We start from the raw sequence: 27,941 nt of genomic DNA, 5'->3' as shown, positions 1-27,941 counted from the left end.
TTTAAAGGGACAGTAAACATTATTCTTTGGATTTTAAGTAGCCAGAAGTGTTAGCCAAATTATTAAAAATGTTAAAAGGCTATTTACCTAGGCAATACACCAAATGGCCCTGGGCTTCCACAACAAAAGGACAAAAATGTCAAAGGACAGAAGTGAGAAATTAAAGTGTGCTAGAACTTAGGCTGGGAGACCGCGTGCTGACTTCTTCAACTATTAACCTGGGATGCCGGTTCCAGGAAAATTTAAGGACTTGATTCAATTGTGGCCACACCAAGAACTGCTTTTTCATTACAGTTTAGAATCTTGCTCTCCTCAAGAAAAGCAAAATCCTAGTTTTTATAGGGAGTGCATATCCCTGAGTCTGCAACTTGCTTCCCCCCATTAGTTACAAAGGCATTCGGTCCACTGATTCAAGTTCCCAGAGTTATTCTACTAGGAGATATAAATAAATGCAACCTCTCCAGCAGGATATAACATAATAATCCCAACTAACTCAATGAACTGCTCTTCAGGGATGGAGCCTGCTCAAGAATTGATCTCTGTTAATTTTATCAGCATGACCATCCCTGGTCAGACCTGCTTTCCAGGGTACATGGCATTAAAATGTTTCCATTCTCTTGTAAGGCCTTTAACCCCTACTTCCTGTACACATTCATTCAGCAAACACTTAGAGCAACGTGGAAGGTGCTGACAGCACCATAATTATTCTTAACAGCGACATCACCGTTGACATCTGCTTGACATTGTAGCACGAGCTACAAACCAGACACCGTGCTCAGTGTTTTCTGCACTGCAACCTTTTAAAAATCTGCACAGCAGTCTCATGAGGAAAGTATCTGGTTATGATCCCCACTGCACAGATGAAGAAACTGAGGCACAAAGAATTTAAGTAATTTGCCTGTGGTCGGAAGAGTTGGTAATGGCAAAGCCAGAATTTGAATTCAGGTCTGCCTGATGCTAAAGCCCCAGATTTTAACCACCCTTTTGTACCTCAGCCTCAAGGACCTCATAATCTAATGGCAGCAAACACAACATGCTCTTGCTCCGGTAGCAGACCAAACAGCTAACGATCTGAGGAACCTTACCAGTCCTGCCGCAGTAATTGATGTCTGCACTTCCAACCAAGAGGTGAACAGAAACAGGGAGATGTTATCCTCTAGTCTAATGGGTCAAGTGTAACACCAGCCAAGTGCTTCTCTTCTAGGAAGAGGTTTTTCCATTGGACATTAAGGGTCAGCAGAGACAGGATCCAGGCCCACTGCCTGCTGCACACTGGAAGGAAGCCCAGAGTATACACTGCAGGCAGCACTGATGAGGAAGGAAGGAAGAGGGCGCTGGGTGGAGAGGCAGCTGGCCTAGCTGCAGCAGGCCCAGGACTTTGGGATGTGAGGTCAGGGAGGCCCCAGACATTTGTGCTCCATTCCCTCTCGAACAAAAAAGCTCCTGCTGTGTCATGGACTCCAAGGGACATTAGGGTATCTGAGCAGCCACAGACAGGAGACAAAGAAAACAGGGCTAGGGAACATCGTGTATTTAACCCTTCTCCCTGAAAACACAAAGACATAAATTTAACTATAAAAAATATGCACAGGTCTAGCTGTATCAAAGAAACATCTGGGAGATAGATGCTACAGGGCAGCATTGTGAGCATTTGGGGACTGTGAGGCAGGCCCAAGGGCACTCATGCCTGTGTCCTACCCCATTACCTCACTCGGGGCCCATCTTCAAGGTGGATGCAGAGCAACCTGCACTTATGGTAGAACTTCAGACACCTGCAGACGTGGTTGGTTGCAGAGCCATTTCTAGGCCCAGCTCCCAATCTCTTAGCAGTGGGACAGCTGCCTTCCCCAACCACACACCAACATAAACTATAACTGCTATTAAGAATAATGAATGTGAGCCCTGACTGGTGTATCTCAGTAGGTTGGGCGTTATCCCACAAACCACAAGGTCGACAGTCCAATTCCTGGTCAGAGCACACGCCTGGTTTGCGGGCTGGTCTCCACTTGGGGGCATGTGAGAGGCAGCTGATCAATGTTTCTCTCTCACACATCAATGTTTCTCTCTCTCTCTCCCTTCCCCTCTCCCTAAAAAATAAATAAATAAAATCTTAAAAACAATAACAAATGTCAATCACTAGAAAAATTGCTGCCGAACCAGGTGTGGGCAAGACAAGTGTGAAAGGATAGAGAGAAAATAAAAAATAATGAAAAACTGAGAAGAATTCTGCACACATGTTGTTTCAAAGTATCAAAGTGCTTTTATATTTTATTGAAATATAAAAATCAGAGTAAATGTTCAGTGTCGTTTATGCAAAAAAAGACTCAAGGAAATACGAGTTGACAATTCATATATAAAAGAAAAGCCTTACCAAAAGATGAGCAAATTAATGCATAATTCTACATCTTACTTTAAAATTGTCTTGCTTTCCTATGGGAGCCACCGGGCTGAGAGAAGTGTGGCCCTCTCCTCTCCACGCCCCGGCATGTGCCCGTCCACAGCCATCGGTGCACTCGCAAAAGGTCACTTTGCCCGCTGTGTTCAAGGCCCCCAATAGACCGGATATTGTGAACTTTGTTCGCACTGACTTAGGCCAAAACAACAGCCAGCTCTATGCTGTCAGTGAATTGGCAGGTCATGAAACCAAAGCTGAGTTGTGGAGTATTTGGCAGAGCTGGGCCTTGAATTCCCAGAGTTCAAGGTGAGACTCATCATTCTGGCCACGGTGCTTTTGGAAAAATCTATCATGGGGCCATGCGTTTGCACCAACAAGAAGCTGGTGTCTTTGGCATCGCAGAGTGGATACAACACAGAAGTGATATGCCATCTGCTCTGCCCTGGCTGCTCGGCCTTTCCAGCACTGACCATGTCTAAAGGTCATCATATCGAGGAAGTTCTTGAACTTCCTTTGGTGGCTGAAGATAAAATTGAATCCTACAAGAAACTAAGAAGGCTGTTTTTCTTAAGAAACTTAAGGGCTGGGATGACATTAAAAAGGCCCATGCCTCTCAGCCAGCGAGAGCTGGCAAGGTAAAATGAGAAACCACTGTTGTGTCCAGCACAAAGAGACTTTTCATCATCTCTAATGTGGACAACATCATCAAAGCCTCCAGAAACATCCCCAAAACTACTCTGCCTAATGTAAGCAAACTGAACATTTTGAAACTTTCCTGGTGGGCATGTGGGCCCTTTCTGCATTTGACTGGAAATGCTTTCTACAAGTTAGATGATCTGTATGGCGCTTGCTGTAAAGCTGCCTCCCCCAAGAGTGACTACAGACTTCCCATGCTTCAGTCCCCTTCAGAGCAGGCACCTGGGGACCTCACACAGTTCTCCCTGCTGCCATCAGCTGCCCCATTGTATTCTCCTGAATCTCATTGATGTTCTGAAATCTCTTCCCTCTCAAAGGTGATTTTAGTTTTGGGAAAAGCCAGAAGTCTCAGGTCACCAAATCTGGGCTATAGGGGGGCTGAGTCACCTGGGTGATTTGATGTTTCGCCAAAAAATTCTGCATGAGTCAGCGCATTGTCGTGATGAAGCTGCCAATCACAAGTTGCCCATAGCCAAGGCTTCTGAATCATCCAAATAGTTTCTGCAGAGGGCTGTTCAAGCTTTACACAAAATTGGATGCAGATTGATTGCCCTACTTGCTCAGTCATTTTCAGTGCAGTGGCCACACAGTACATGTGCTCACTCAACAGTGTCTACTGCCCCCACTGACTAGTACAGTGAAGTTGTCATTGTTCACTCATGTGCATTCCAGTCCACTCTTCTTGGCAGTGAGGTTACATTGATGTCGCACAAACTTTTCTTGTTATATTAACAATGACTGGACTTTTTCTGGAGAGACCTTGTATAATCTAATTTGCATGTTGGAAATATTGGCTACAGTACGGAGAATAGATTGAAATAGGGTTAGGGATGTGAGGGCAGGAGGCCAGGTAGGTGTACATTGCAGTGGTCCAGACAGGAGAAGATGGAGGTGGGGAGAGCGGACCAACTTGAGAAATCAATAGAACTTGGTGATAATTTCTACTGTGAGGTGAGGAACAGAAGACACCAAGAATGACTTCCAGGCTTCCAACCTGAATAGTGGCTGGATGGTGGTGCACTAACATGAGAAACATTGCAAGAGACCTGACTGGGGAAATCATTAATTAACTCAGTCGTGAATATTACGAACTTGAGGTGCAAGTGGAGAATTGGATGAGAGGGTCTGGGGGCCTTCCCCTGTTCTCTAGTGAGCAAGAACACACTATTAAACGTGTCTTACATTTGATGTTGCAGTATTCCCTCACCCCCTGGTTTTGAAGATAAAATTCAAATGTATTTTGTTCAACATAAGTTCCCCCCCCCTTGGTCCAGTATTCTCAGCAATAAGAGCCTATTAAGGTTTGGTAAGACTTTGTCACAAACTTATTCTTCATTAACTGTTTATTCCCAAATTCTAGGCAACACTGAGCCCATGACATTTACAAGCTAGTGGCACAGGCGGGAGGGTGGCAAGCAGACTGGCAGTCATGGAAGCGCACAGTCAGGCCTCCCTCCAGCAGAGAACCCGCTCTGCTGCGAGGAGTGGGTCAACTGACAGCTGCACTAACACAATCTGAGCAATTGTTTCCACCTGCGGCTTCAGGAACTAGACTGTAGCTCACTGCCCTGTAAGGTTTCCACCATTGTTAATGCACCATCACAACACAGAGGGGTCAGACCTTTCAGCCGTCCCCCAGGGAGACCAGACACCCTACTTTGCAGTAGGGTGGAAACAAGGCAACGACATGAGCCTCAAGGGCAGTGGTGCTTCTTTGTGCTTTTGCCATCTTGGCATATTTTTAAAACATCATTTCTTTAGGAAGAAATAAAACTATAACTTTAAAATCCTAGTTAGCTCTCAGGCACCATAACTGAGGATTATTTCCTAAGGAGATGCAGTAATAACAGATGGAAATCACACCTGGTTTTGGGCACTGTAGAGTATGATCTTATAACATCGACGTGGTTATGCACATCACTGGAAAGAATAAGTAGCTCCCTTCACTCCCAAGGAACATCCCATCGATTAGATGACTAACTGCAACCAGTAGCTCTAAGGGATAGACAGACTTCACACTTTTCTCTGGGCTGTGCCCTTTCTTCTACGCCAGGTTATCCAGGGCTGGGGCCACCTAAGGGTCATCTAGGTCATCTGGGGGCAGGGGGGCAGAAGCACAGGGCAGAGGTTTTGTGTAGTGGAAAGAATGTGCCTTTATGGTCAGGCAAACTTTTATACAGAAGGTTTATATCCCAGCTCTAAAGCTAGTTGATTCATATCCCAAATCTAAAGCTAGTTTGCAATAAGCACTCAGTTTAGTTTTTTCATGTATAAAATGGGGATAATAGTGCTCAGACAGCTATTGAGGAGACGAGCCAAGAGGACACACATGCAGTATTTGGGGCAGTGCGTGGCACTTGAGAAGCAACGACACTCAATAAATGTTCTCCTCTGGCTTTTCTACACGTGGCTCCAGACAGAAATCATCAAGAAAGGCTGTCAGATCCATCTACATAAAAAAGCCAAAGACACCATAAAGAAAATTGGGAGATGATTAACAAACCAGGAAAACATACTGGCAACATATAAAACAGGCTGGAGTTTAATATCCTTAATGTATAACGAGTACTTACAAATCAATAAGAAAAAAATCAACTCCCCAAAAGAAAAAAAAATCAAGGGAATTTGACTGTGGGTGAGAAGGGTGGGCTGGGTGGAGGGGTGGGGGGCAAAAGGGGAAAACATTGGGACAACTGTACTAGAATAAACAATAAAATAAAGTAGAAAAAAGAAAAACTCAGTGGACAAACCCAGGTAATTTTACGTTTCTCTCTCTTTCTGTGTCTCTGTCTCTCTCTCTCACGCACACACACAATATAAATGGCTAGTAAACACATAGAAAGTTACTCAACCTCCCTAATAACAAAAGAACTTTAGATGAAGACAATGATTTATCAAGTTTTTTCCAAGACTAGGAATTTTTTCAAGTTAGTATCTAAGATGAGGCCCATGAAATCAATTTCTTCATGGCTCTGAGATGTAAACTGGTATCTTTCTGGAGGGTGCGTATGTACTACTTGCCTACACTTACCAAAAGCCTTACAAATACTCTCTGAGGTATTTAAAGGTCTCCAAAATGTTTTCATTTACAAGCGGAATGAAAGCATTCTGGCCTCCTTGTTCACCAGAGACGCCAGCACCTCAGGGTTTGTGACTGCTTTCTCTGCCTGGAACCCTCTCCCTCCAGCCACCTGCACGGCCCACTCTCCCACACATTCAGATCTCTGCTCACAAAGTCATCTTGTCCATGAGTCCTTCTTACCCACGACACACAAAATAGCAGCTGCCAGCCACACCCGCAGGCACCGGCACGCCGGCACACGCATCTATCCCCTTACCTGGCATTATTTGTCTCCACACTTATCACCCTCTGAGACATCACATATTGCCATTTGCATTTGTGTCTTGTCTGTCTACTTCCCTCAGAATATAAGCTATTTGAGGGCAAAGACTGTTGTCTGCTTGGTTCATTCTGCACCCCCAGCACTGAGAAAAATGCCTGGCATATACATAACAGAGCCTCAAATATTGGTTGAATAAGTCACCATGTATTACTTTTGTAACTTACCCTTCTCCCCCTAGATTGGTTCAAGGGGAAAACAATAGCAACAAAATATATCAGGAAACTCCAGTCATGACCCTACTTCACGTTTCTTCGTCCGCTTTTCTCACACCCTGAACAGAATCACTGGTGCTTACAGCTACTCAGTTTTCAAGGGCAGGGGTGAGGGCAAAATTGACCTACCTCCTGCCAGCTGCCTCTCCGAATGGCACTTATGGGGAATTTAAACAGTTTCAAATTCAATAAACATTTATAACAATCATGTTACATCCTATAACTATGACAACAAAAAATTGACTGCATTGAAAAACAACCAAGCATGTTTAATAGACATGAACTTAGAAACTTAGAATGGAGGCTATTTTATTTTCTGTAATAATTTATCTCTTTTTCTTTTTTGTTCAATTTATTGGGATAACATTGGTGAATAAAATCATATAGGAATCAGGTGTACAATTCTATCATATATCACCTGTATACTGTATTGATTGTCTTAATAAAAAGTAGTACCTATCCATGCTACAAAATATTGAAAAATATTATAATTACAATCCCACTACCCCAAATAACCACTGTTAAGACCTTGTTATGTCTCCTTCCAAACAATGCCACATGCCCAAATATAAGCACTTCAATGAAAATGGGGTCCTACTGTATATATTGCTTCATAATCTGTTTACCACCTTTCCATGTCAAAAAAAAATCACAATTTATAAATCATTTAATACTAAGTTACTGCTGCAAATTTAAGTTAATCCTATTTTTCACTATTCTAATGCTGTAATGGTTATCCTTGAATATATTCTCTTCTTATATTCATGATGTTTTTGCAATATTCAGGATAAGTTCCCATTAGAGCAACTGCTGTTCAAAGATACATGCACCACGTGTGTGACTGGTTATAAAATTGCCTTCCAGAGTGTTGGGAACCGCCTTGCCTGGTTTCAGAAGCTGTAATCCCACAATGGCTAAGGCTGAGTAAGACTTTGGGACCATAAGCTACTAAGGAGACAAAGCTTATCTTCCTTGTAGGGGCACCGCCTCTGCCCCCTTCACTTCACCCTGCTTGGCCCCGGGTGGATGACGGATTAGCCAACGATGGGTAAGATTCCACAAGGGAGGGACAACCTAAGACAGGTACAGTCATGAAGGAGCCCTCAGGGAAGGACTTGGGAGGCTATAGAAAAAGGGGGTGATGCACCCTCATCCCTCAGCTTTGACATAGCCTGAGTCCTCATTCTGTCTGTGAGAAGTCTCCTAATCTCTTGACTGCCTTACTTCCTCTGCCTGACTTAAACCTGAAACCATGTCAGAGGGTGGTACATCCCTGGGCAGGAACAGGCGGTTCCCCGAGGCAATCAGATCTAAGAAAAGAATGTATAAAATCCTGTGAATCCTGCTTTGCTAAGAATTCCCTCAATTTTCTGATAAGGGTCCAAGCGTAAAATGAGTTTGTTTCCCAAAGTTTCATGGCTCTTTAGCTAACTGACCCTGACTCAAAATAAGCCCTCATAGTTCTTTAAATATTATCCATTGTTTTATCATTACTGTCTGACAATGATTGAAGAGCTTTACCTGTATTCCTGTGCAAACTGAACCCAATAAAAGTCCATTGAAGAACAGGCTCCCGGCCCTTCTCCTTTGAGAGATTGGCTACCTCTCCTCCCCAAGCAGATCATGTCTTGGTAGAATTATTCTCATCTGCGACAGCTGGGGGTGCTCTGTGGGCGGAGCACCCCTCCCCACCAGAGGTCATACTGACTCACCCTCCACTGTGAACTACATGTTTGTGTCCCCACAAAATCACATGTTGAAACCCTAATTCTGGATGGCATTTGGAGGAGGGGCATTCAAGAGGAAACTTAGCTCATGAGGGTGGAGCTCTCATGATGGAATTGGTGCCCTTATAAGAAGAGCCCCAAGAGAGCAGCTATCTGTAAACCAAGAAGAGGCCCTTGCCAGAATCCAAGCAGCCGGCACCTGATCTTGGACTTCCCAGTCTCCAGAACCATGAGAAATAAACTTCTGTTGTTTAAACCACCTAGTCTATGGTATTTTTGTTATAGCAGCCCACTCTGACTAAGACAGCCTCCTTTATAGCTCTAACTCTGTATGATTCTAAAATAGCCAATGGCCTCCACAATAGGAACAAAGGAGGCACACACTATTTATTAATGCACTCTTTCTCTCTCCAACTTTCATTCACAAGGTGGCACCACTTGGATTTCCCATGCTGGTTTGTCTTACATTGCCCTTTGTGCCAAAAAAGGAGGCAAAATATAACTAAACCCTGAGGTGGTCCTGGCAGAACCTGGGATCTCTGTGGTGCATGGGTCTTTGGGGAGCAGCCAGACCAGTGAGTGTGTGTGCATGTGTGTGTGGGAAAGGATCTCACAGCAACTCCTAGGGCACAGGTGGCAAACACAAGGTCCACAGGCCGAATCCGGCCCTCCACTTTGTTTTATCCAGCCCAGCACCTTGTTTCTACCCAGCGGCAGTGCTGAGCTCCTTGCCCCTAGTTAAGGAGTAGTTACATTTATACAGTCCTAAAATTACATTCAGCCCTTTGAAGGCAACCACGAGGCTGATATGGCCCCCGGTGAAAATGAGTTTGATAGCCCTGCCCTAGGGGGAAAGACTACAGACCGTACAATTGCAGACAACTGCAGTCCCTGTTGAAGGACTATTTGCCACAGGGTCTGGCTTGAAAATTGTGCTGATACATAATTATTATTACAGGGCTTATGATTTATATCTCGCAGACTTATAAGCACAAATATTGTCTTGTTTGAGCTGTGGACTCGCTTTTTGTGTGTGCATTCTCTACTGTCCCTAAGAACCCTGATCAACAAAGCATTTTACAAGAAGCATGTAAAATGTTGACATGGCTTATAGAACTGTTATTATTGAGGTGAAGGCTAATTAAATTAAGTCACTTGCTTTTCAAATAGAGCATGCATTATTGAGGGAACATCTGCTCCCTGAGAACAGTTTATCTGATCGAGAGTGCCAGAAGGGCTTCTGGAGCTGAATTCTTGAAAATTCTGTGTGTTATACTGACACCCAGTGGACCTATAAACTGTTTCCAAACATGAAGGCAACATGCAACCAAGATACCAAGGTTCACGTGTTGACTGTTGGCATTGCCTAAACAGTACTGCCTTCAATTGCAAAGCCAACATTTGTTTTATAGTTTACAAGGACTTCTGGATATAGTAACTCAATATGCACGGAAGATACCTAGCTTTCTTTTTTTTTTTTTTTTTGTCCGTTACTGGTGAATGTGGTCCTCTGAGTCCTATTCCCTTTTCTCCTTCCTTCTTCCTTTTCTTAGACCTTTCTTCTTCCTGCTTTACTCTTCCCCTGACTCACAGAGGGCCACATGCCCTTGACAAAGTTCAACCCTCATGTTACTTGAACCCAAGAACCCTGTGATGGTGCTATTTGTCACACAGCATACCTGAGAGTTAGAGTCAGCAAACCACAGCCCATGAGCCAAATCCCTTTCTGCTTCCTGGTTCTGAACACAGCATTTTGTTTGTACACAACCATTCCTGCCTGCTTATGTACCGTCCATGCCTGCTTCGTGTGACAAACGCAGAGTTGGGTAGTTGTGACAGAAGCTGTATGGCCCATAAGGTCTAAAATATTTATTCTCTGTCTCTTGTTTGCTGGCTCCTGATTTAAAGTAAGGCAGCTTGAGTCCCAGCCTCCAGGACTTACAAGCTGGGGTGCCCAAGGCTCATACATGAGGCAGTGTCACTGGCTAAACAGAAAGGACCCTGTTACCATTTTTTTTCTGGAAAGTTCAATTTTTCAGGACATTTTCATCAGTGGTTCTTCCCACTCAGAATCATCACTTCTTTCCATTTCCCACTTCATTTACTAGCCCGAGATTCTCAAAGGTAACCCCATTTTGTGCTGAAATGTCACCTTTAGTGAGGTTCTGACAATCTCTGAAGGCCAAACAAGGGCTTCAAAGAAGCCAGTTCCCAAATCCCAACAGTGTCTGAAAACCACTATTCTCCCTCTGTTGTTCCAGTCTGGACCCTGCTGCAGCCTTCAAGCTGCTACCTGTAGCCTTGTCGGTGTGGTTCCCCTCCCCCCAACCCCAGGCCACCCCCCACCACCCCTAGAGGGCCAAGGCTGGTGTGCTGTGAGCCTTCGGAGACAGGCTGAAGAGACAGCATAGAGAAAAGGAGACACTAGTACTAAGGGACAGAGACCAAAAAAGAAAAGAGTAAAAAAAATATAAGTCTCCCGGGTCCCCGAAAAATAAGTGAGACAGGCTAGAAGACATATGGATCTCATTTCTGATACATATGAGAAAAGAAATTCCAGTACAAGCACCTTGCCAGTACACAGTCCACCAGTGACTAATGATCCAAACTAAGGTGCAAGTCATCCGCCTCCCCCCTCAGGTCTGGGGAGTGGGACAGTTCACAGCTCGGCCTGTGATGAGGCCAGAGCAGGCTGTGCTGACACAGACTGATGGGACCTGCAGTGTGGTCAATAACAAAGCTCGAGTCCAGTAGATTCCTAGGCATGAGGAGGTACAGGCATGACCTGCAGGTATCAAACGTCAAAAATCCTGTCCTGAAAAAGACAAATATAATAATTCAGGGTATCACTTACATGAGAATCTTAAACAAGAAAAAAAAAGTCACTCATAGAAACAGAGAGTAGAAAAGTGGTTGCCAGGTGCTGGGGGGAGGGGAAACAGGGAGGTTGGTAAAGGGCACAAAGTTTCAGCTATGAGATAAACAGGGTCTGAGGATCTATGGTGGCTGCAGTTGATAACACTGTGTTTATATGACTGAAACTTGCTAAGAGAGTAGACCTTGAATGTTCTTACCATGCAAAGGTGAAGATGTGAGGTGATGGACACATTCATTAACTAGATGGTAGAAATCTTTCATAGTATATACATATGTCAAAGCACCACAATGTGTTGGGTTAGTCAAAAAGTTCATTTGGCCCTGGCTGGCATAGCTCAGTGGATCGAGCGTGGGCTGCGAACCAAAGCATTGCAGGTTCAATTCCCAGTCAGGGCACATGCCTGGGTTGCAGGCCAGGTCCCCAGTGGGGGCCATGTGAGAGGCAACCACACATTGATTCTCTCTCTCTCTCTTTCTCCCTCCCTTCCCCTCTCTAAAAATAAATAAATAAAATCTCTTAAAAAAACATAAATCTTTAAAAAAAGATTATGTTTAGAAAAGTTCTTTTGTGTTTTTTCTGTAAGACGGCTCTAGTAGCACTTAGTTGTCTTTCACTTCATATGAAACAAGCTTGTTAGATTGTATTGTGACAGCTGTCATATTAGTGTGCATTTAAAAAAGAATTCTCAAAATTGGTGAATTTTTGTGTAGCCATTTAAATACTGAAGTTGGAAGAAAATACACAACATTTTCAGCATACTATGCTTTATTTATTTCAAGAAAGGTAAAAACGCAACTGAAACACACACACACAAATTTGTGCAGTGTGTGGAGAAGGTGCTGTGACTGATGGAATGTGTCAACAGTGGTTTGTGAAGTTTCGTGCTGGAGATTTCTCGCTGGACGATGCTCCACAGTCAGGCAGACCAGTTGAAACTGGTAGTGATCAAATCAAGACATTAACTGAGAACCATCAGTGTTATACCGCACAGGAGATAGCCAACATACTCAAAATATCCAAATTAATGAAGTTACTGGTGAAAATGAAAAATGTCTCTTTTATTTTACAGAAAAAAACATATGGACTTTTTGACCAACCCAATACAATTTAAATATCTTCCAATTTTATTTGTGAATATACCTCAATGAAGCAGAGAAAAAATCCCTTGCTTTTATCATCCCTGGTCACATGGATGCTCCCCCTGGGAATGCCGCAGCCCCGCGCCGGCACCGACCAGACCTCGTTTGGTATTTTGTCCCCTCAGTGTTGTTCAGCATGTTTCCTGAGGAAGTTTGGGAAGCTGGTCTTACTATCCCCCAGAAGTAATTTCTACAGACATACTTACCGCATTCCTCTGGAGAGAAGACAACAGGGGAAGCATCAAAAACACATGAATTTGAGTGTTAACTTTCTCTGTGAGCAAAGATGACTTTTTCTAAAACTACAAGAGTCACTCGAAATGCTAGACACCTTAAAACATATTTGAGACATTCCAACCACCAGCAGTTTTGATGACGGAGGGCTATCTCACTTAAAAACAAATAACCAAACCTTAAAAGGAAGTACAGTCTAGACTCCAATTGATTGTCTCACTGTTCATTTCTTTAGGGACAAGGCTGAGTTAATTTGGAGGTTTTATCAAAGATATTTGTTATGCTTCTCCACAAAGACTCTCAATGGAAAATCGATGAGTGGGAGCTTCTCCCTCATCTGTTAGAAATCTCTGGTCACAGCCCTGGCTGGGTGGCTCAGGTGGTTGGAGCATTTTTCTGTACACCCAAAGGGCTGTGGGATCAATCCCCACTTGTGTACAGGAGGCAAGCAATAGATGTTTCTCTCTCACATTGGTGTTTCTCTCTCTCTCTCTCTCTCTTTCTTTTTTCCCTTTCTCCCACTTCTTCTCTCTCTAAAAAACCCCAATAAACATATATCATTGGGTGAGGATTCAAAATAAAATTTCTAGTCACAAGGGTGTTTTGGAACAAGATTTCTAACTTTGAACTTCTCATACTTGAATACTTGAGAGTTAAAGTGGCGAGTAGGTTAAAAAAATACTTTCAAAGTGTTTTTATTTAAACATGTAGCCTGGTAATTCAGAATCTGGAAGATGAGGTCTTCAACTCCAATGGAATCAGCAGTGGTTCAAGAATACAGTAAACAGCACCCTGTTCCCGCTGTGCCATCTACCGGATGAAAGGTCACAAGGCTCTTTTAGGAGCACGTTTTGGACAGAAAGCCTCAGCAAAGGACTTCAACATCTGCTGGAGAAACCACGTCCACATTCTGCAATGGCTTGGCAACAACAGTACCTGCCATATAATGAACGACAAGCTTGTAGCTGGGAACCAGTGCTATCTTTCCTGAGACAGAGCCTTCAAGGGCATCATCTAGCACTTGGTGGTAATAACCAGTTTGCCAGGAAAATATCCTGGAGGAGAATGATTTCATTGGGTTGCTTGGTGGAGTCAACATGACATGGCCAGAGGCTGACTGACACAGCAGATGTGGCCTCTTTGTGACATAGAAAATATGGTGCCCAGCTCTGTAACTTGTCTGAGAGGGAATCTGAGATTCTGCTGTGCTCCAGGCTATAAGCACAGTCTGAATGTGCTCTCTGTGGCATATGATACTAAGTACCCATTTTGGACTTACCCTCCAGCCCCACTATTATAATCCCTAGTCCACGACGAGCTTGGGAACGCCAACCAATCTTTCTTCTGCTGTTTTCATTTTTGTGGAACCCAGCCTCTGCCTTCTCTATACAAGTACACAGTCACACAGCAAAGCTGGGCTTGGGCTTCCGATGACATCATCAGGTAGCCCAGCCTAGTAAGCAAGAGCAGCCACAGGAAACACAAACCCAGCCCAGGCCCATACTAGAGACACCGGTGTTGTGTCCTTGCTCTTTGCCATCTGGTAATGCTCCCTTGTCAAGGGACTATGACAACTGGGAATTCCAAGCTGTGCCACAGTTATTAACCACAACAGCAGCTGATAACTCTAAGGCATTGAGGTCTTGGACAAGAAGCTTAAGTGAGCTCACATCATGTGTATGGCTGTGAAACCACCTAAGGAAGTCCAGGAGATAGAGGTGAAAAAGTCTCTAAGAAGTTTAGCAAGAGGACTGAACGGGCTATGATTGTGGATCTCCTGAGATTAGTGAAACCTGGCATCATGTGAGTTCAAGGGGCAATAGTACCTAGTGGGTCTCAAAGTTGCACTGTCAGAGGACCACTTCTTTCAGGGACAAAATCTTGAGAGCTTTTGACCTCATCCAGTTCTACTAGTCATATCCCATCCCAATAAAAAAAGCAATAAAAGTATGAAGAATTCCATCAACAGATGAATGGATAAATAAAATGCGGCATATAATGTGGTACACATACAAAATGTGGTACACATACAACATATTCAGCCTTAAAAAAGGAATGAAATTATGGCACACGCTACAACATAGATGAATCTTGAAACATTACGCCAAGTGAAACTAGCCAGTTGCAAAAGAAAAAAATATTGTCCAAATCCACTTAAACAGGGTACCTAAAATAGGCAAATTCATAGAATACAAAAGTAGATCAGCAGTTTACCTGGGTCTGGAGGTCAGGGAGAATGGAGAGTTACTGTTTAATGGGTACAGAATTTCTGTTGGGCATGATGAGAAAGTTTTGGAAATGGATGGTGGTAGTGATTGCAAAACAGTGTGAATGCCCTTAATGACAATGAGTTGTACTTAAAACTCTTTTTTTTTCTTTTTTTTTTCTTTTTTTTATCAGGAGGTATCCTTGGACCTCAAGGCCTAGCCCCGCCCCTTCATCAGGTGGTCTAGACTGCTGAATTCACACTGTCTGTAATAAGAGGATTAGGGCAGGATCACTGCTTTTCATTTTGCTCAGGTAGGAAGGTGCATGCCTGTGCTCGTGCACACGCATGCAACACTGATTATCACCCTCTTCTATCATAGAACACATTTTACCACCAGAAAAGCAGAAAGGACATAATTTCAGAATAAAGGGCAGGCCTGTAGAGTCAACAAATTCACCTTTATAAAAAGCTTATTACACTGTCCTAACTCTTGTCGTTTTTGTCGGGGACAAGTGAAAATTTCAGCAAGCGGTCACTGGGCCTCTGACCGATATTTGGGAAACCCTGCCTTGGAATCAATCCCCTGATCTCAAGGCTTGGGAAAATAAAAAGCAGCTCTTCTTTACAAAAAAAACAAAAACAAAAACAAAAACAAAACCAACCTCAGGACCTACAGATTGTCTCTGACCTCACCAACAGGTAGAAGTTATTGAGGCAGGATTTCTCATCAGTGACATGCTTCCCTTCATTCACTGATCTAGTCATTCAATATCCGTAGATTAAGTGCCCGATTCCACTGGGTAGGGGCAACTAATGGTCCACAGAGGAACATGACAGAGCCCCTGCCTTCAGGGAACCCACAGCCTAGTGTGGAAGAAATCCAAAACAACTGAGGTCAAATGTAATTTAATATGAAAACTATGCATTTTTACAATTATTCTTGAGCAATCATTTCCCAAATTCTTCATGAATTCACAGTCTGGAAATGGCCTAATCCACAATACCCTTTCTCCTTTCAAATTCGAATAGACTTTTGATTTCTTTTTCTCCTTGTGCTGCTGAGGGGGGAAAAAGACAGCACTGACAAAAATGCCTCAACTGCAATATTTTCACATTTATCAAATTTCTGAAATTTAAAGAAAATCCATGGGCTTCTTGACCTTATTTGGCCCTTATTTTTAAATCAATTGTAATTACAATGTTCTAAACTAATAGATGGAAATGAAGTGTTTCAGATTTTTTGAGAAGGCAGAAGTTAAAGAATTGGAAGTTTCTTCTACCCAGGCATTGCTTCTAGTAGATGCTTAATAAATACATTTAAATGTAAGTAATGTCAAGTTTTTCACACCTCAAGTCCTGAAAACCAGGAACAGCTTATCATCAGCCAAACAAGGGACTGACTCCCATTATCCGTTCACTTTTCCTTTACATTTCCTTCGGTAAACGAGGGCTGAAAGTTTGACTCCCCCCACCCCCAACCTTTGTTAAGTGCCCTGTTAGCTGAGGTTTGATGCTGAAACAAGAGACAACAGTGATATGGCAAGCAGCTTCTGCTTCCTTTACTGTTTTTCTGCCGAGACTGACGCCCGCGTATAGATTTTAAAGTCAACTCTCAGGAATGTTAAAGAAAGGGACTGACACAGAAATTGAAATGACCTTCTGAACAGAACAACAAAAGCCTAGCCTTTCCCCCTCCCCACACGTGCTGGGCTTCCCCTCTGCAGCGGGTCTGGAGCCGACACCTCTCCATCCTATCTCACTCCACCCCAGAGCCGGGAAGAGTCTGGGGCCCAGCCCCAGGGTGGGTGGGAGCAAGAAGCTAGGATGAGCCACTACCTGGGGGCCGCCCACGGGGGCTGAGCCCAGAGCCAGCGGCCTAGGGGAAAACCGGGGACAATGACAAACGCTTCCCGGGACCCCGGCTACCACGCACCGGTTGGTTGGCCGCTCCTAAATTATCCTGGAGATGCTCCAGGATTAGCCGACCGGGCCGTAGGGCCAAAAACTCTTAATAAATGGTAAATTTTATGTTATATAGATTTTACATACAAAAAATTTTTAGGCATAAACAATGGCATTGCTTTCAAGGAAACATGACTAAGGTAGTGTTTAAGAGACTATTATCAATAAGTAAATAACTCACATCAGAAATTATAGGATAATTACGGTCAGGAACACTGTGAAAGTAGAAGACCCACGCACCACAGCTCAAAATCTGACAGCAAATTCCTTCATTCTCGTCCAGTCTCTTGCTTCTTTGGAGGAACAAATTCAACCATTTAGAGTCGGAATGCTTCATTATTTAACTATTAGAACATTAGAACTATCACAGGCCTTGTCAATTCAGGGCCCATATTTGTTTAAATGAAGACCCAGTTCTCACTGAACTATCCGGCATAACAATGGAGTAGAAAGTGACATCACATATAAAATCCCCAAAGTATCTTTATTTTATCAAGTTGAAGGCACTATATCATGGAAATGCAAAATTATAACTTAATGATCTACTCCTTTGGATTAGTTAGGCATCTTGTGTGGAATATTCTTTCAGCATATGGACTAAGAGAAACTAATCCCCAGCTCTGTTCCGGGGTCTCTCCTTCATAAAGCCTCTTCATACTAGTTTTTCCTCTCTGGTTTTATATCTTTGGGAGAAGACTAGTAATATTTATACTAGACATGTCCCCAAAGCTTCTCCAGGGTGCCAAGCACAGGGATGACTTTGCAGTCAAGCGGTTAACCTGACTATCGGGGAAGCTGGGCAGATGACCTGGATCACGAGGCGAACGACTTGGCTGGATCACTCAGTTGGGATATTCACCTTATTCGTGTAAAACTTAACTTTATTTTCTGTTAATTTTGTGCCTCATTTCAGGAGAGGCATGCTGTTCTCAAAGAATCATGAGAATTTATTTTGATGAGGCAGAAAGTGAATAGCCAATTCAGATGATAATTTTGGCTGAAAAACGACATAGCCTTTGAGATTTCTTTTAAATATATTTGAAAAGCTGTCTTAATAGAATCAAGAGATAATGCAATGTATGCTATGAATTGGACTCTGGATCAGAATGAGGGTGGGGAGAGGATTATAGAGGATATTACTGAGAAAACTGGCAAAATATGAAAATAGTTTATAGATGAGATAATAGTATTGTATCAATGATTAATTTCCTGATTTTGCTAACTACACTCTAGTCATGTAAAAAAGTATCCTTGCTCTTAGAAAATGCATGCTAAAAAATTTAGAAGAAAAGAAGCATCTTCCTCTGAAATCTGAAACTTACTCTCAAATGCTTTGGAAAAATATTATATCATTATAAAAAAGGAAAAAAATATAAAAGTGCAATAAAATAGTAAGTTGGGAATCTGGTAAAGATTATGGAAGTTCTTTATAATATTTCAAATTCTTCTATAGGGAAATAATTTCAAAATAAAAATGTACCAAAAATTTTTAAAGTTTATTTAAAAATTCATTCCTACTAGACCTATGATATAAAAGAAAGTTCAGTTAACCTGGTATCATACATTGCATATCTCAACTAATTTTAACATTAGATTAGTGGCATTATTAACCACAAAAAACACGGCTCAAGTTCTGTTTGGTTATAAAATCACTGAATCTCAAGAGTAGAAGGGAACTAAGAGACCAAACAACTCAGACACCTGTGTTTCCCAATGTAAAACTTAAGAAAGTAAGTAGTGTGAAAAGGAAGCGGGTATGACTCATGAAGCACAGAAGAGGCTCTACCTTGAACTGTGGTTGATCTCCACCCAGCCCAGCTTCCAAGATACATGAAGCAAAAGTCCACCGATTAACGTCTGCCACCTGAAAAGAACAAGGGCCACTTTGAATTTGTTTTATTTATTTTTTTTCCAATCTGAATTTAATACAGTGTCATGGTCTCGAAAGTCATCCAACCCCAGAAGATCTGTCAACTGACACAAATACACACATCCAATCCTTCTTACTTTTTCTCCCACTCTCTCCTACGTGTCCTCCCAATCTCAAACCTGTCCTTCCCAACTTCTACTGATTCCCTTGAATCCAGCTGCACCATTAAGTGCCGGCATTGGTACTCTTCTTCTAGACTTCCCCTGAACAACCTCACTCACAGCCACCTCTTTTCCCATTGCCTCTGCACTGATCATTCCCAAATCCCCCTTTTCACCCAGACACTCCACAAGCTCCCAAATATAACAGGCCTAAAACATTACCTTAAACTCCCCCCTCCCCATGCCGGTTAGCCTCCTGCTACCCCTAATCAGCCAACCCAGAAAGCTAGATGTCATCCTAGCCATTCCTCCACCCTCACCTCCTTCATTTACTTGCAAAATCCCATTGATTTTTATCCACGTAACAGCACTCAAGTCTGAAGCCTTCCCTTCCACCCCTTGCACCTCTGCACACTTTAGACTTTCATCATCCCACAGCTGAACCACAGCACCTGTCCCCTCTCTCCAGGGTTGTCCCGCCCCAGCCAGCTTCCACCTTGAAGCCAAAGGGTTTGTTCTAAAATGCAAACTTAATCGTGCTACTCGCTTGTTTAAAAATAGTTGGTTTTGCCCTGGCCAGGGGCTTAGTTGGTTAGAGTGTTGTCCCAATACACTTAGGTTGTGGGTTCGATCCCTGGTCAGGGCAACAACAAGCATCAACCAACAAATGCACAAATAAGTGGAATAAAAAATCAATGCTTCCATCTCTCTCTCTTCCTTCCTCTCTCTAAAATCAATAAATTTTTAAAAATTTAAATAAACTTTAAAATTTTAATAAAGTAATAAAAATGGTCGATTCTTCCCAGTGCTTCAGGTAGCAGTTCTCAGCCTCCATTCAGCTGCAATATACTCGGGGTTAGGAAGCTCACTTCCTCAGCAGGCCAAGTCTGGGGGAGCACAGGTTATAAAGTAAACATGCCCCCCTTTTCCACTGCAGAAGGTTAAAAAAAAACACCAAATGAATGAGAGGGGAACTATAAAAATAACTTCATCCTGTTACATTCTAATTGATTTTTTTATTTTAGGTGAATCATTCATAAATTTTAAAACTATTTTTAGTTATGACTTGAAACACTACCTCAGAAATGATTACGTCACACCTCTGTACTGCGACACCACAGGTGAGAACCCCTGACTTACAGGATAAAGTCATTTGTGCATGACACACGAGCCTCCTGCAACTTGCCCCCGCCCCACTCCAGGATCAGCTCCTGTCTGTCTGCCCCAGGCAGACACATTCTGGCCACGATGAACAGCCCACAGCCTCGGGAATGTGCCAGGCCATTTCATACTTCTAAGAGTTTGTCCATATTGTCCCCTTATCCCATAATGTTCTTCCCATCTCCTTGCATGTCAGTGTAGAGTAAGAACACCTGCTTATTCTATAAGACCCAGTTTTAAGTCTCCTGTGATGCCTTCACTGACAGGCAGAACACAGATATGGGGCATGCCCTCCTGCAGCTTGGTCGAGAGCAGTGGTCCTCAACCACGTGGTTCTTCTCCCCAGGGGTTATTTGGCAGTATCCGGAGACCGTTTTGGTTGTCAGAACTGGGAACAGGGGAAGGGAGGCTTGCTACTGGCACCTGGTGAGTTGAAGCCAGAGATGCTGCTGACCTTCCCACAATGTTCAGGAGAGCCCCACAACAAAGAATTCCATTTTGGAAAGCTCCCTCTCTTTACAAAGGAGAGAACATCTTTGAGAAAAGCAAGTTCAGGGGCCAGGAAGCAAGTTGGACGTTGTTAATTTGAGAGATGACAATGACCTGGGAATGGGCAACTGGATGAATAAGGTGGACAGATTCTAACCATGTCTAGGAGGTCCAGTGGTTAATTGCATGTTAGTAATGAAGGAGACAGAGGAATCAAGAATAACTATCATGTTTCTTTTCTTTTTAAAAATATTTTATTTATTTTTTTGACAGAAGGGAAGAGAGAAAGAGAGGGAGAGAAACATCAATGTGTAGTTGCCTCTCACATACCCCCTAATGGGAACCTGGCCTGCAACCCAGGCATGTGTCCTGATTGGGAATTGAACCAGCGACCCTTTGGTTCACAGGCTATCGCTCAATCCACTGAGCCATACGGGCCAGGACATTATCAGGTTTCTGAGTCAGATAACTGGATAGAGGATATGGTGGACGGCAGGTAAATTTAAGGGATAGGCAAAAGAGAAAAGCAAGTTCCACGAGGACAGGGATCTTCTTCTTCACTGACATCTAGAAGTGTCTAGAATAGTGCCTGGCACATAGTATGCACACAATTAATATTTGCAGAATGAGTTACTCTGCCCTACTGTGTATCTCACTGTATTCGTGGTGAATATTCCATAGGCATTTGAGAAAAGGACATAATCTCTATTTTCAAGAGACAATGTTTGATATTTATGTATTAATTATATTATGGAGCACATATAAGTACATATACCCATATTTAGCATAAATACATATGAGATAAATAATATAGTTAATATACATATGAAGTTTTTTTCGTCCAATTGAACTAACATGAAAATACAGCAGTAAATTTGTCTCCTCCTACTAGCACGTTCCTATTTATCACTGGTGTGCCTGCACTTCTTGGTTGATAAATGGTGATGCCCGATTGCCTGAGTGGTATAGACATTCATCACCATTTTATTTTCATTTTAAACTGCATGCTTCAGCATTATAAAACATGGCTATCTTCACTTGTTTAATGATTTCCATCCTGAATTCTGCCTTATCTGACATTCAGATCAGGGCCCCTGCTTTTTTGTTTGCATTTGTGCAATATTAAAAGAAGTAGTAAAAATGAGAGAGGAAGAGCTCTCCCACATATTTAAGTGCTATAATAATTAAAATTTAGCACAGCCACTTTCCATAAAAGTTGGCAAATAAATATTCAAAAATAGACCCTATACTAGACTTATCTGGGTGATCACTTCATGTTATATATATGTCTATACACTACATTGTACACCTGAAACGAATATGTTGTCAACATTGAGTTTTTAAAAAACTTAAAGAAAAAGAAATTTATTACCAAGATAATTTCAAAAAAAGCTAAAGAAAAATGTTTATTATCAAGGTAATAAAAAATAGCGTCTAAATAAATAACTTTATATGTTATATTAATAATGCGCAGGCAAAGGATCATACAATAAAACATAATAAATGGGGCCGGAGTAAATGAAACTGTTAGGGAAGGAGTGATTTCTTCACATTGCACCACACACTAAAATAAACAGCCGATGCTCAAGAACTGAATAAAGCTTTAATAAAATATCAGCATAATCTTGTGATAGAGAGGGATAAACATAAAAGCGGTTGTGAATCACAAAAGAAACAATCAATATATTTTTCTACATAAAAATCAAATATTTAAAAAATGAAAAGATGGGGGAGGGAAGGTGAAAAAGAAAAGCATGTCAGAGCACTCCGCATTGCTCCCGTGGTACCCGGGCTACAGACCTGACCCATGCCATCCTTTCCTCCTATTTTGTTCTAGTAATAGCATCCCTGCATCACAGGACCACACACCTGATTCATCTCGTATTCTCTCTGTTGTTTCGTCTTATGCTCAAACAATGAATTTTCTATGATGTCACTTTTTAAAATAATTAAATAATTAAAATACTTATAAACAAAATAAAAAGGCAAAGAACAAATTGCAAAAAAAAAAAAGTTCCAATAAACATAATGGACAAGTAGGTGGCACTCTTAAAATATGAAGAATTCATTAAACTGCTAAGAAAAATACTAAAATTCCTGTAAAAGTAAAGGGGTAAAAGGCACAATTAGAAAATTCACTGAAAAAAAAGATACAAGTGAGCAACAAACATAAGAAAACTGTCCAATTCATGAATAATCTAAAAAATGATAAGTAAAACAATATGATGCTATTTGGGGCTCATGAAATAACCAGAAAGAAGAAATAATACACATGGTTCCAGAATAATGGTATAGGAAGTTTCATATACAGTCTGATGACAACGTAAGTTGGTAATATATTTTTGGAAAAGATTTTGTTAATATTCAAGAAGAATACTGAAGAAGTTCAAATTCTTTAACCCAAATTTCTTATATAGGAATCTATGCCAATATGTATTGGCATATATGTCTTTGTTGGAAATTTGGCAGAGTTAAATACCAAAAACATCTGATAACATTGTGGTGTTTATAGTGCCCAAATGAGACACAATTTAAATGCCCATTAATAGAATAGCTAAATAAATTACAGCATGTCTATTTGGTGAAAAATCCATGCAGTCAGTGAAAATATTTTAAAGAGAAAGGGTAAAGGGGGTCAAACATATGGCGACAGAGATCTGACTCTGAGGGGTAAACACACAACACAATATAGAGATGCATTACAAAACTGTGTCCTTGAAACCCATATAATTATATTAATCAATGTCACCCCAATCCATTTAATTTAAAAAATTAAATATATATTGTAAGTAACATTTAAAGACAATGGTTGGATATTTCCTACGAATGTATACAAAGAGTATAAAAAATACTCACCCTTGGAACAACGTAGGGTAGGTAAATTTCAACACAGACAGGACATACTGGAAAAACAAACATCAGATTAATGCACATTTTCAAATTATAGAGAATTGATAGGCCACATAATCAAAGAAATCCCTACCTAAGAAATTTAAGTACACTCAAGTTTCAAAAGGGTCTTTATTCCCATCCTCTCCCCACCAAAATCACACACTGCCCCCTCCCAAAACAGACCTTCCAAGTCATACCAAAGAAAGTGGGCCTGCTTTCCCCCAGAGTCACCAGAAGCCTGACCACCCCAGTGCGGAGTGGAGCTGGTGCCACAAGCAAAGTGGGACAGCAGCTGGGTCTGGTGCTGGGATGGCTGACAACTCGGCATCTTCCCGGACCCCAGAAGTGTCATGCTGTAACTGCAGCAACTCCAGAGAAAACCACACACACCCCTGAAGACAGTCTGTTTTCTCAGGGTATCCACTTTATCTACTGTTCAGTTTACCTAAAAATCCTACCCCCTTCTTCGTTTCTGTTCAAATAAGAAGTGCATGCTAGTCTGTCCTTTGTTTTTCATTTTTAGGGTTTTGTTTGGTTTTCCCATTCTAAGAATTTTTTTCTGATTCTGCTTAGGTGTCATCATTTTTGCTGTGTTTTAGCATTTTAAGCATTTTTTTAAAACCAAGTCAGCTAAGGTCAACTTGTATTTCTATTGTCTTTAATCAAGTTTACAGCACTTTATGAATGGGGGGATTGTGTTGTGTCCTTCTGGATATCTTTTGCTTTTTTTCTATTATTAAACACTTTAAGAATTGTTTTAAAGCCTAAAACCATTAAATGGCTTTAGGAAGGACTCCGATTCTTCACATGGCCTAAAAAATAGAGCAGAATGGTGTTGGGCAAGTTTACACATCTATTTTTCCCTCATGGATCACCCTGCACATAACTGTCCTTGTATGAGTTCCTAAACGTCACAATTCTGGCCAGATGCCTGTGCACTGGTATATAGTTATTAGAAATTACCTTCATTCTACTCTGGTTTATTTATTCACATAATTCAATATGTTCTTCCTCACTTTTCCCTGATATTTCCATTCTAAAACTGAGATAGAGAAAGCATTGAGTGACTACCTGGGCCATAACCTGCATCACCCTTAACAAGTTTCATGAAGATAATAAATATTGACTTAGTGTATTGTGTGCTGAGCTTTGTACTAGACACTGCAAAAGACAGAAAATGCTGAAGCTCTCACTTCACGTTCCTAAAGAACAATGAAAAGACTAAGAAATCTCTGACAAAGGGTATCTAAGTCCTAAACTTTTGTCCTTTCAGCAACACCTCAAATCACTGAGAAGTGTCGCTCAGAGAGAGCAAAATGCTCTTTGGAAGAAGAGCAGTGAGAGCTTCTCAAGGAAAAAGGAGGAGCAATGTGGGAGTCTATAAAGGAGAACAGATACAGACTTTGCCTCCCTCCGGATGGAAAGCTGCACATCTGTGAGGGGAAGGACAGGACGCTGCCCGGCCGAGGTCCGGTTGCTGCCAGAACCCCCGCAGCATGGAGGGCACGCTGCCCTGACTGGGCCAGCCAGGCCCGGAAAGCCAGAGCACTTGCTGTTCAAATGCTGAACAAAAATCAACCATCTTTTAAACAGTAATGAGACTAAGGTATGAAACAAAGATGTACAAGATTTTCTTAATGAATTTTCTTCATACGAATAGAGAGGGAAACAGTCTGAGGAGAAAACTACAGAGAAATAGGAAAATAAAGAAACTAGCATAGTGTTCTAAACACCCGAAGAAAAGATCCTCGATGGCAGACACAAAAGGACTTCACTAATTCAAAAAATTTCATCTGGCAGAGCCTAGATGCAGAAGACTATGCCCATAGGGTCAACGGGACAGGGCGAGGGGGCTTCCCCAGCATCCTTTTAACATACTGAAGACATCCACCCATCCTAAGAAAGACAGTGTGAGGAAAAGCTATTTGTTAATGCTTCTTTCCCAGGAACAAGAGGTTTTGGCAGGGAGGGGTCTGGGGGAGTGCGGAGGAGGGAGCAGTAGAGGCTGTGTTGGGGAAGGCGGTCCTGGGCCTGTATCACCACTTTGGCTCGGGTCTAGCTCAGAGTCCAGGAGAGGGGGCAACTCCCCGCCCTCGCCGACGTTCCCCAGAGCCAAGGCCAGCGTCCACGGCTCTTCTGCCTCTTCACACAAAGGGTTTCATGATATTACTTTAGAAAAATTAAGTTTACATTTTATTTTAAAGATAATTCCACGAAAAAACTACTGAATGTACTAGAAGTGCCAGGGATGGTAACATATATTTTGAAAAATCAGTTTGAGAATCAGTGGTGTGAGGCGGAGATGGAGATGGGCTGATCTCTTCCGTTTAAAGCCTTCTGGAATCTTGCGGGGCTCTGGGGCAGGGGCATGTTTAGAAGAGAGGGCAGATGGGTCCGACTTCTTTCCCTATTCTTCCTTCCTCGAGGGAATGGGAGCCAATTGCTTTCTTTCCCTTAAAAGTAGTCCATACTGCCAAAAATGAAGTTCCTGCAAAATCCCCCCCCAAAAATCCGGTTAACCAGGAAATCTACAGAATGCTTTACAGAGCAGGAAGTGAGGCAGCACAGTCCAACCACAGCTACTTCTAAAAGAGCATCCCGCACACAGTCGATTTCTTCTCTATCACCATCAGGAGGGAAAAAACACAGAGGAAAAGCTGGACGCTGCATTTGTTCCACCTACAGTTATGGGACTCAAATCTCCCACGCAGAATCCTCGCTTCCCCGCGCCCGCCCTCCTCACCTTGTTCGTGAGGTAAAAAGCCAGGTAGCAGGTACAAAAGGAGAGGCCGACCAGGCCCCTCCTCATGCACATCTGTCAAACTTGCAGCCCTTCCCGGAGGTCGCCTTAGGAACGCCGCTGGAGCTGGGCCGCCGCCGCGGGGGGGGGGGGGGGGGGCGCCACGTGGCAGCGAGCTCCACCAATCCGCACGGGGACCGCCCCCCACCCCGCCCCGCCGCGCTGGGCTCTTAAGAGGGTCACGCCTCCGTAGGGTCGGGCCTCCTCGAGGTGGGTGGGGTGGTACCCGACTGGCAGAATGACCTTGGAGGAGAGACTAGGTCACCCAGGGCTGCGACCACCTGTAGAGAAAGAATGGGCAGTACTTGTAAAAAAGTAGAAAGTGGAAGTAGGAAAAAAATGCAGTTGACAAAACTGTTACTACACCCCATTACCATTTAAAGAAAATGTTCAGAGCTATCTCTGTACAGTGGGACTAAAATGTTGTTTGTGCTTCACTGAATTTTCCCAAATTTCTACATTGAGTCTGTATTACATTTACAAACGACACGAAAAAACTAACAACGATAAATGTTATTTTAAAAGAAGGGGGGCTGAGGGAGAAGGAACTAGAATGAATGTAGCTTGTAGCGGTTTTTTCTTTAGGAGAAGTAATTCCATTGTGCTGAGATTTACATAAGAAATTCCTCCACAAGTGAGGCTTCAAGCACAGCCCCTGTTCCTAGTTTCTGGAGTGGAAAATTGACCTTGTTAGGCTTCTGGCAAATAGTAGCGAACAGACACGAAAACGTAGCGATAGGCTCTGTCAGGAACTAGAAGTGTAACTGAAGTGTTCACACATGTAGAAACACAGATTTTTAGAAATACCACACACACCAGAAACCTTTAGCTTCTTTTCATTTGTATTCCCTATTTAAACTGTGTATCAAGCTATGTTGGTGAAGTAAACACTGGATGTAAGTCTCTACGTTAAAGACAAATAAACTAAGCAGTTACTTTCCCTTGACATTATTTTAGAAAGCCTATTTCAGAGCTAAAAAGAAAATTTTTGCTCAATAGCATTTGTTTGAAACCAATGGTAGGTGTGATTTCCTGAGATTTCCCTGAGCTCTTCTGGTAGATGAACAAATTCAATTCAAGCCTTTTATTTTCTAGTTATTGCTTCACTTTTTTCTTTGACAGAATTTGCTTAATTTGTTTCACAAGCAGAAACAACCAAAACAGTTAAGAACCATGTAAACAGAAGATGACATTTGCAGCAAAAGTGCTACAAATCTTGCCAGAGGTATTGATTTTTCCAAAGCTGCATTATTCTGTTCCACAAAACAAAGTAAAATAACAATGAATCAAAATAAAATAACCGGGTCTTGCACTGACAAACAATAAGCTACTACATGTGAGCTTGAAGCAGACGTCTTATACACGAAAAGATTTAACTACTTATATTGTTCATTGAGATCTTTGAGACCAAGAGATACAGTTAATTTATTTTTTGATCATGAATTCATTAGTGCTCAATAAATGTTGAATAAAAAAGAGGAGCTTGTGTAAAAAATAACCTGTGAGCTTTTCCCCATACAAATCTTTTTAAAAATGTTTTTTATAGCAAACATAGAGAATTTTTAAAATATGGCAGAAGCAGCTGCATACTTTTTGAGACTCCCTAAGTTCCCTTAAAAACAGATAGAATATCAATATTCTTGTGAATATACATAAAAAACTCCTAAACAAAACACTAGCAAAGGGAATTCTTTAACATAAAAAAGTATATG

General features: G+C 42.1%; 1 protein-coding gene and 1 pseudogene across 3 annotated transcripts in view; one reads left to right on the top strand and one right to left on the bottom strand.

Moving 5' to 3' along the window:
- The window catches only part of TMEM241 (transmembrane protein 241), a 115,283-nt gene extending 88,954 nt beyond the window's left edge, over positions 1-26,329 (bottom strand). For all 3 annotated transcript variants that reach the window (XM_036009210.1, XM_028524386.2, XM_036009211.1), the window contains exons 1-3: positions 26,173-26,329; positions 23,394-23,440; positions 18,643-18,720 (exon numbers count right to left, since the gene is read on the bottom strand). In XM_036009210.1, the coding sequence (XP_035865103.1) occupies positions 18,643-18,720; positions 23,394-23,440; positions 26,173-26,244 (197 nt within the window). In that variant the 5' untranslated portion in view covers positions 26,245-26,329. The remainder of the gene's footprint in view (positions 1-18,642; positions 18,721-23,393; positions 23,441-26,172) is intronic.
- On the top strand, positions 2,053-10,789 carry LOC114506510 (annotated as a pseudogene).
- Positions 26,330-27,941: the final 1,612 nt, after the last annotated feature.

Source organism: Phyllostomus discolor, chromosome 9 (genome assembly GCF_004126475.2).
Source record: "Phyllostomus discolor isolate MPI-MPIP mPhyDis1 chromosome 9, mPhyDis1.pri.v3, whole genome shotgun sequence".
NCBI lineage: Eukaryota > Metazoa > Chordata > Mammalia > Chiroptera > Phyllostomidae > Phyllostomus > Phyllostomus discolor.
Note: the sequence above shows the minus strand (reverse complement) of the source record. Positions and strands in the feature narration are given on the sequence as shown.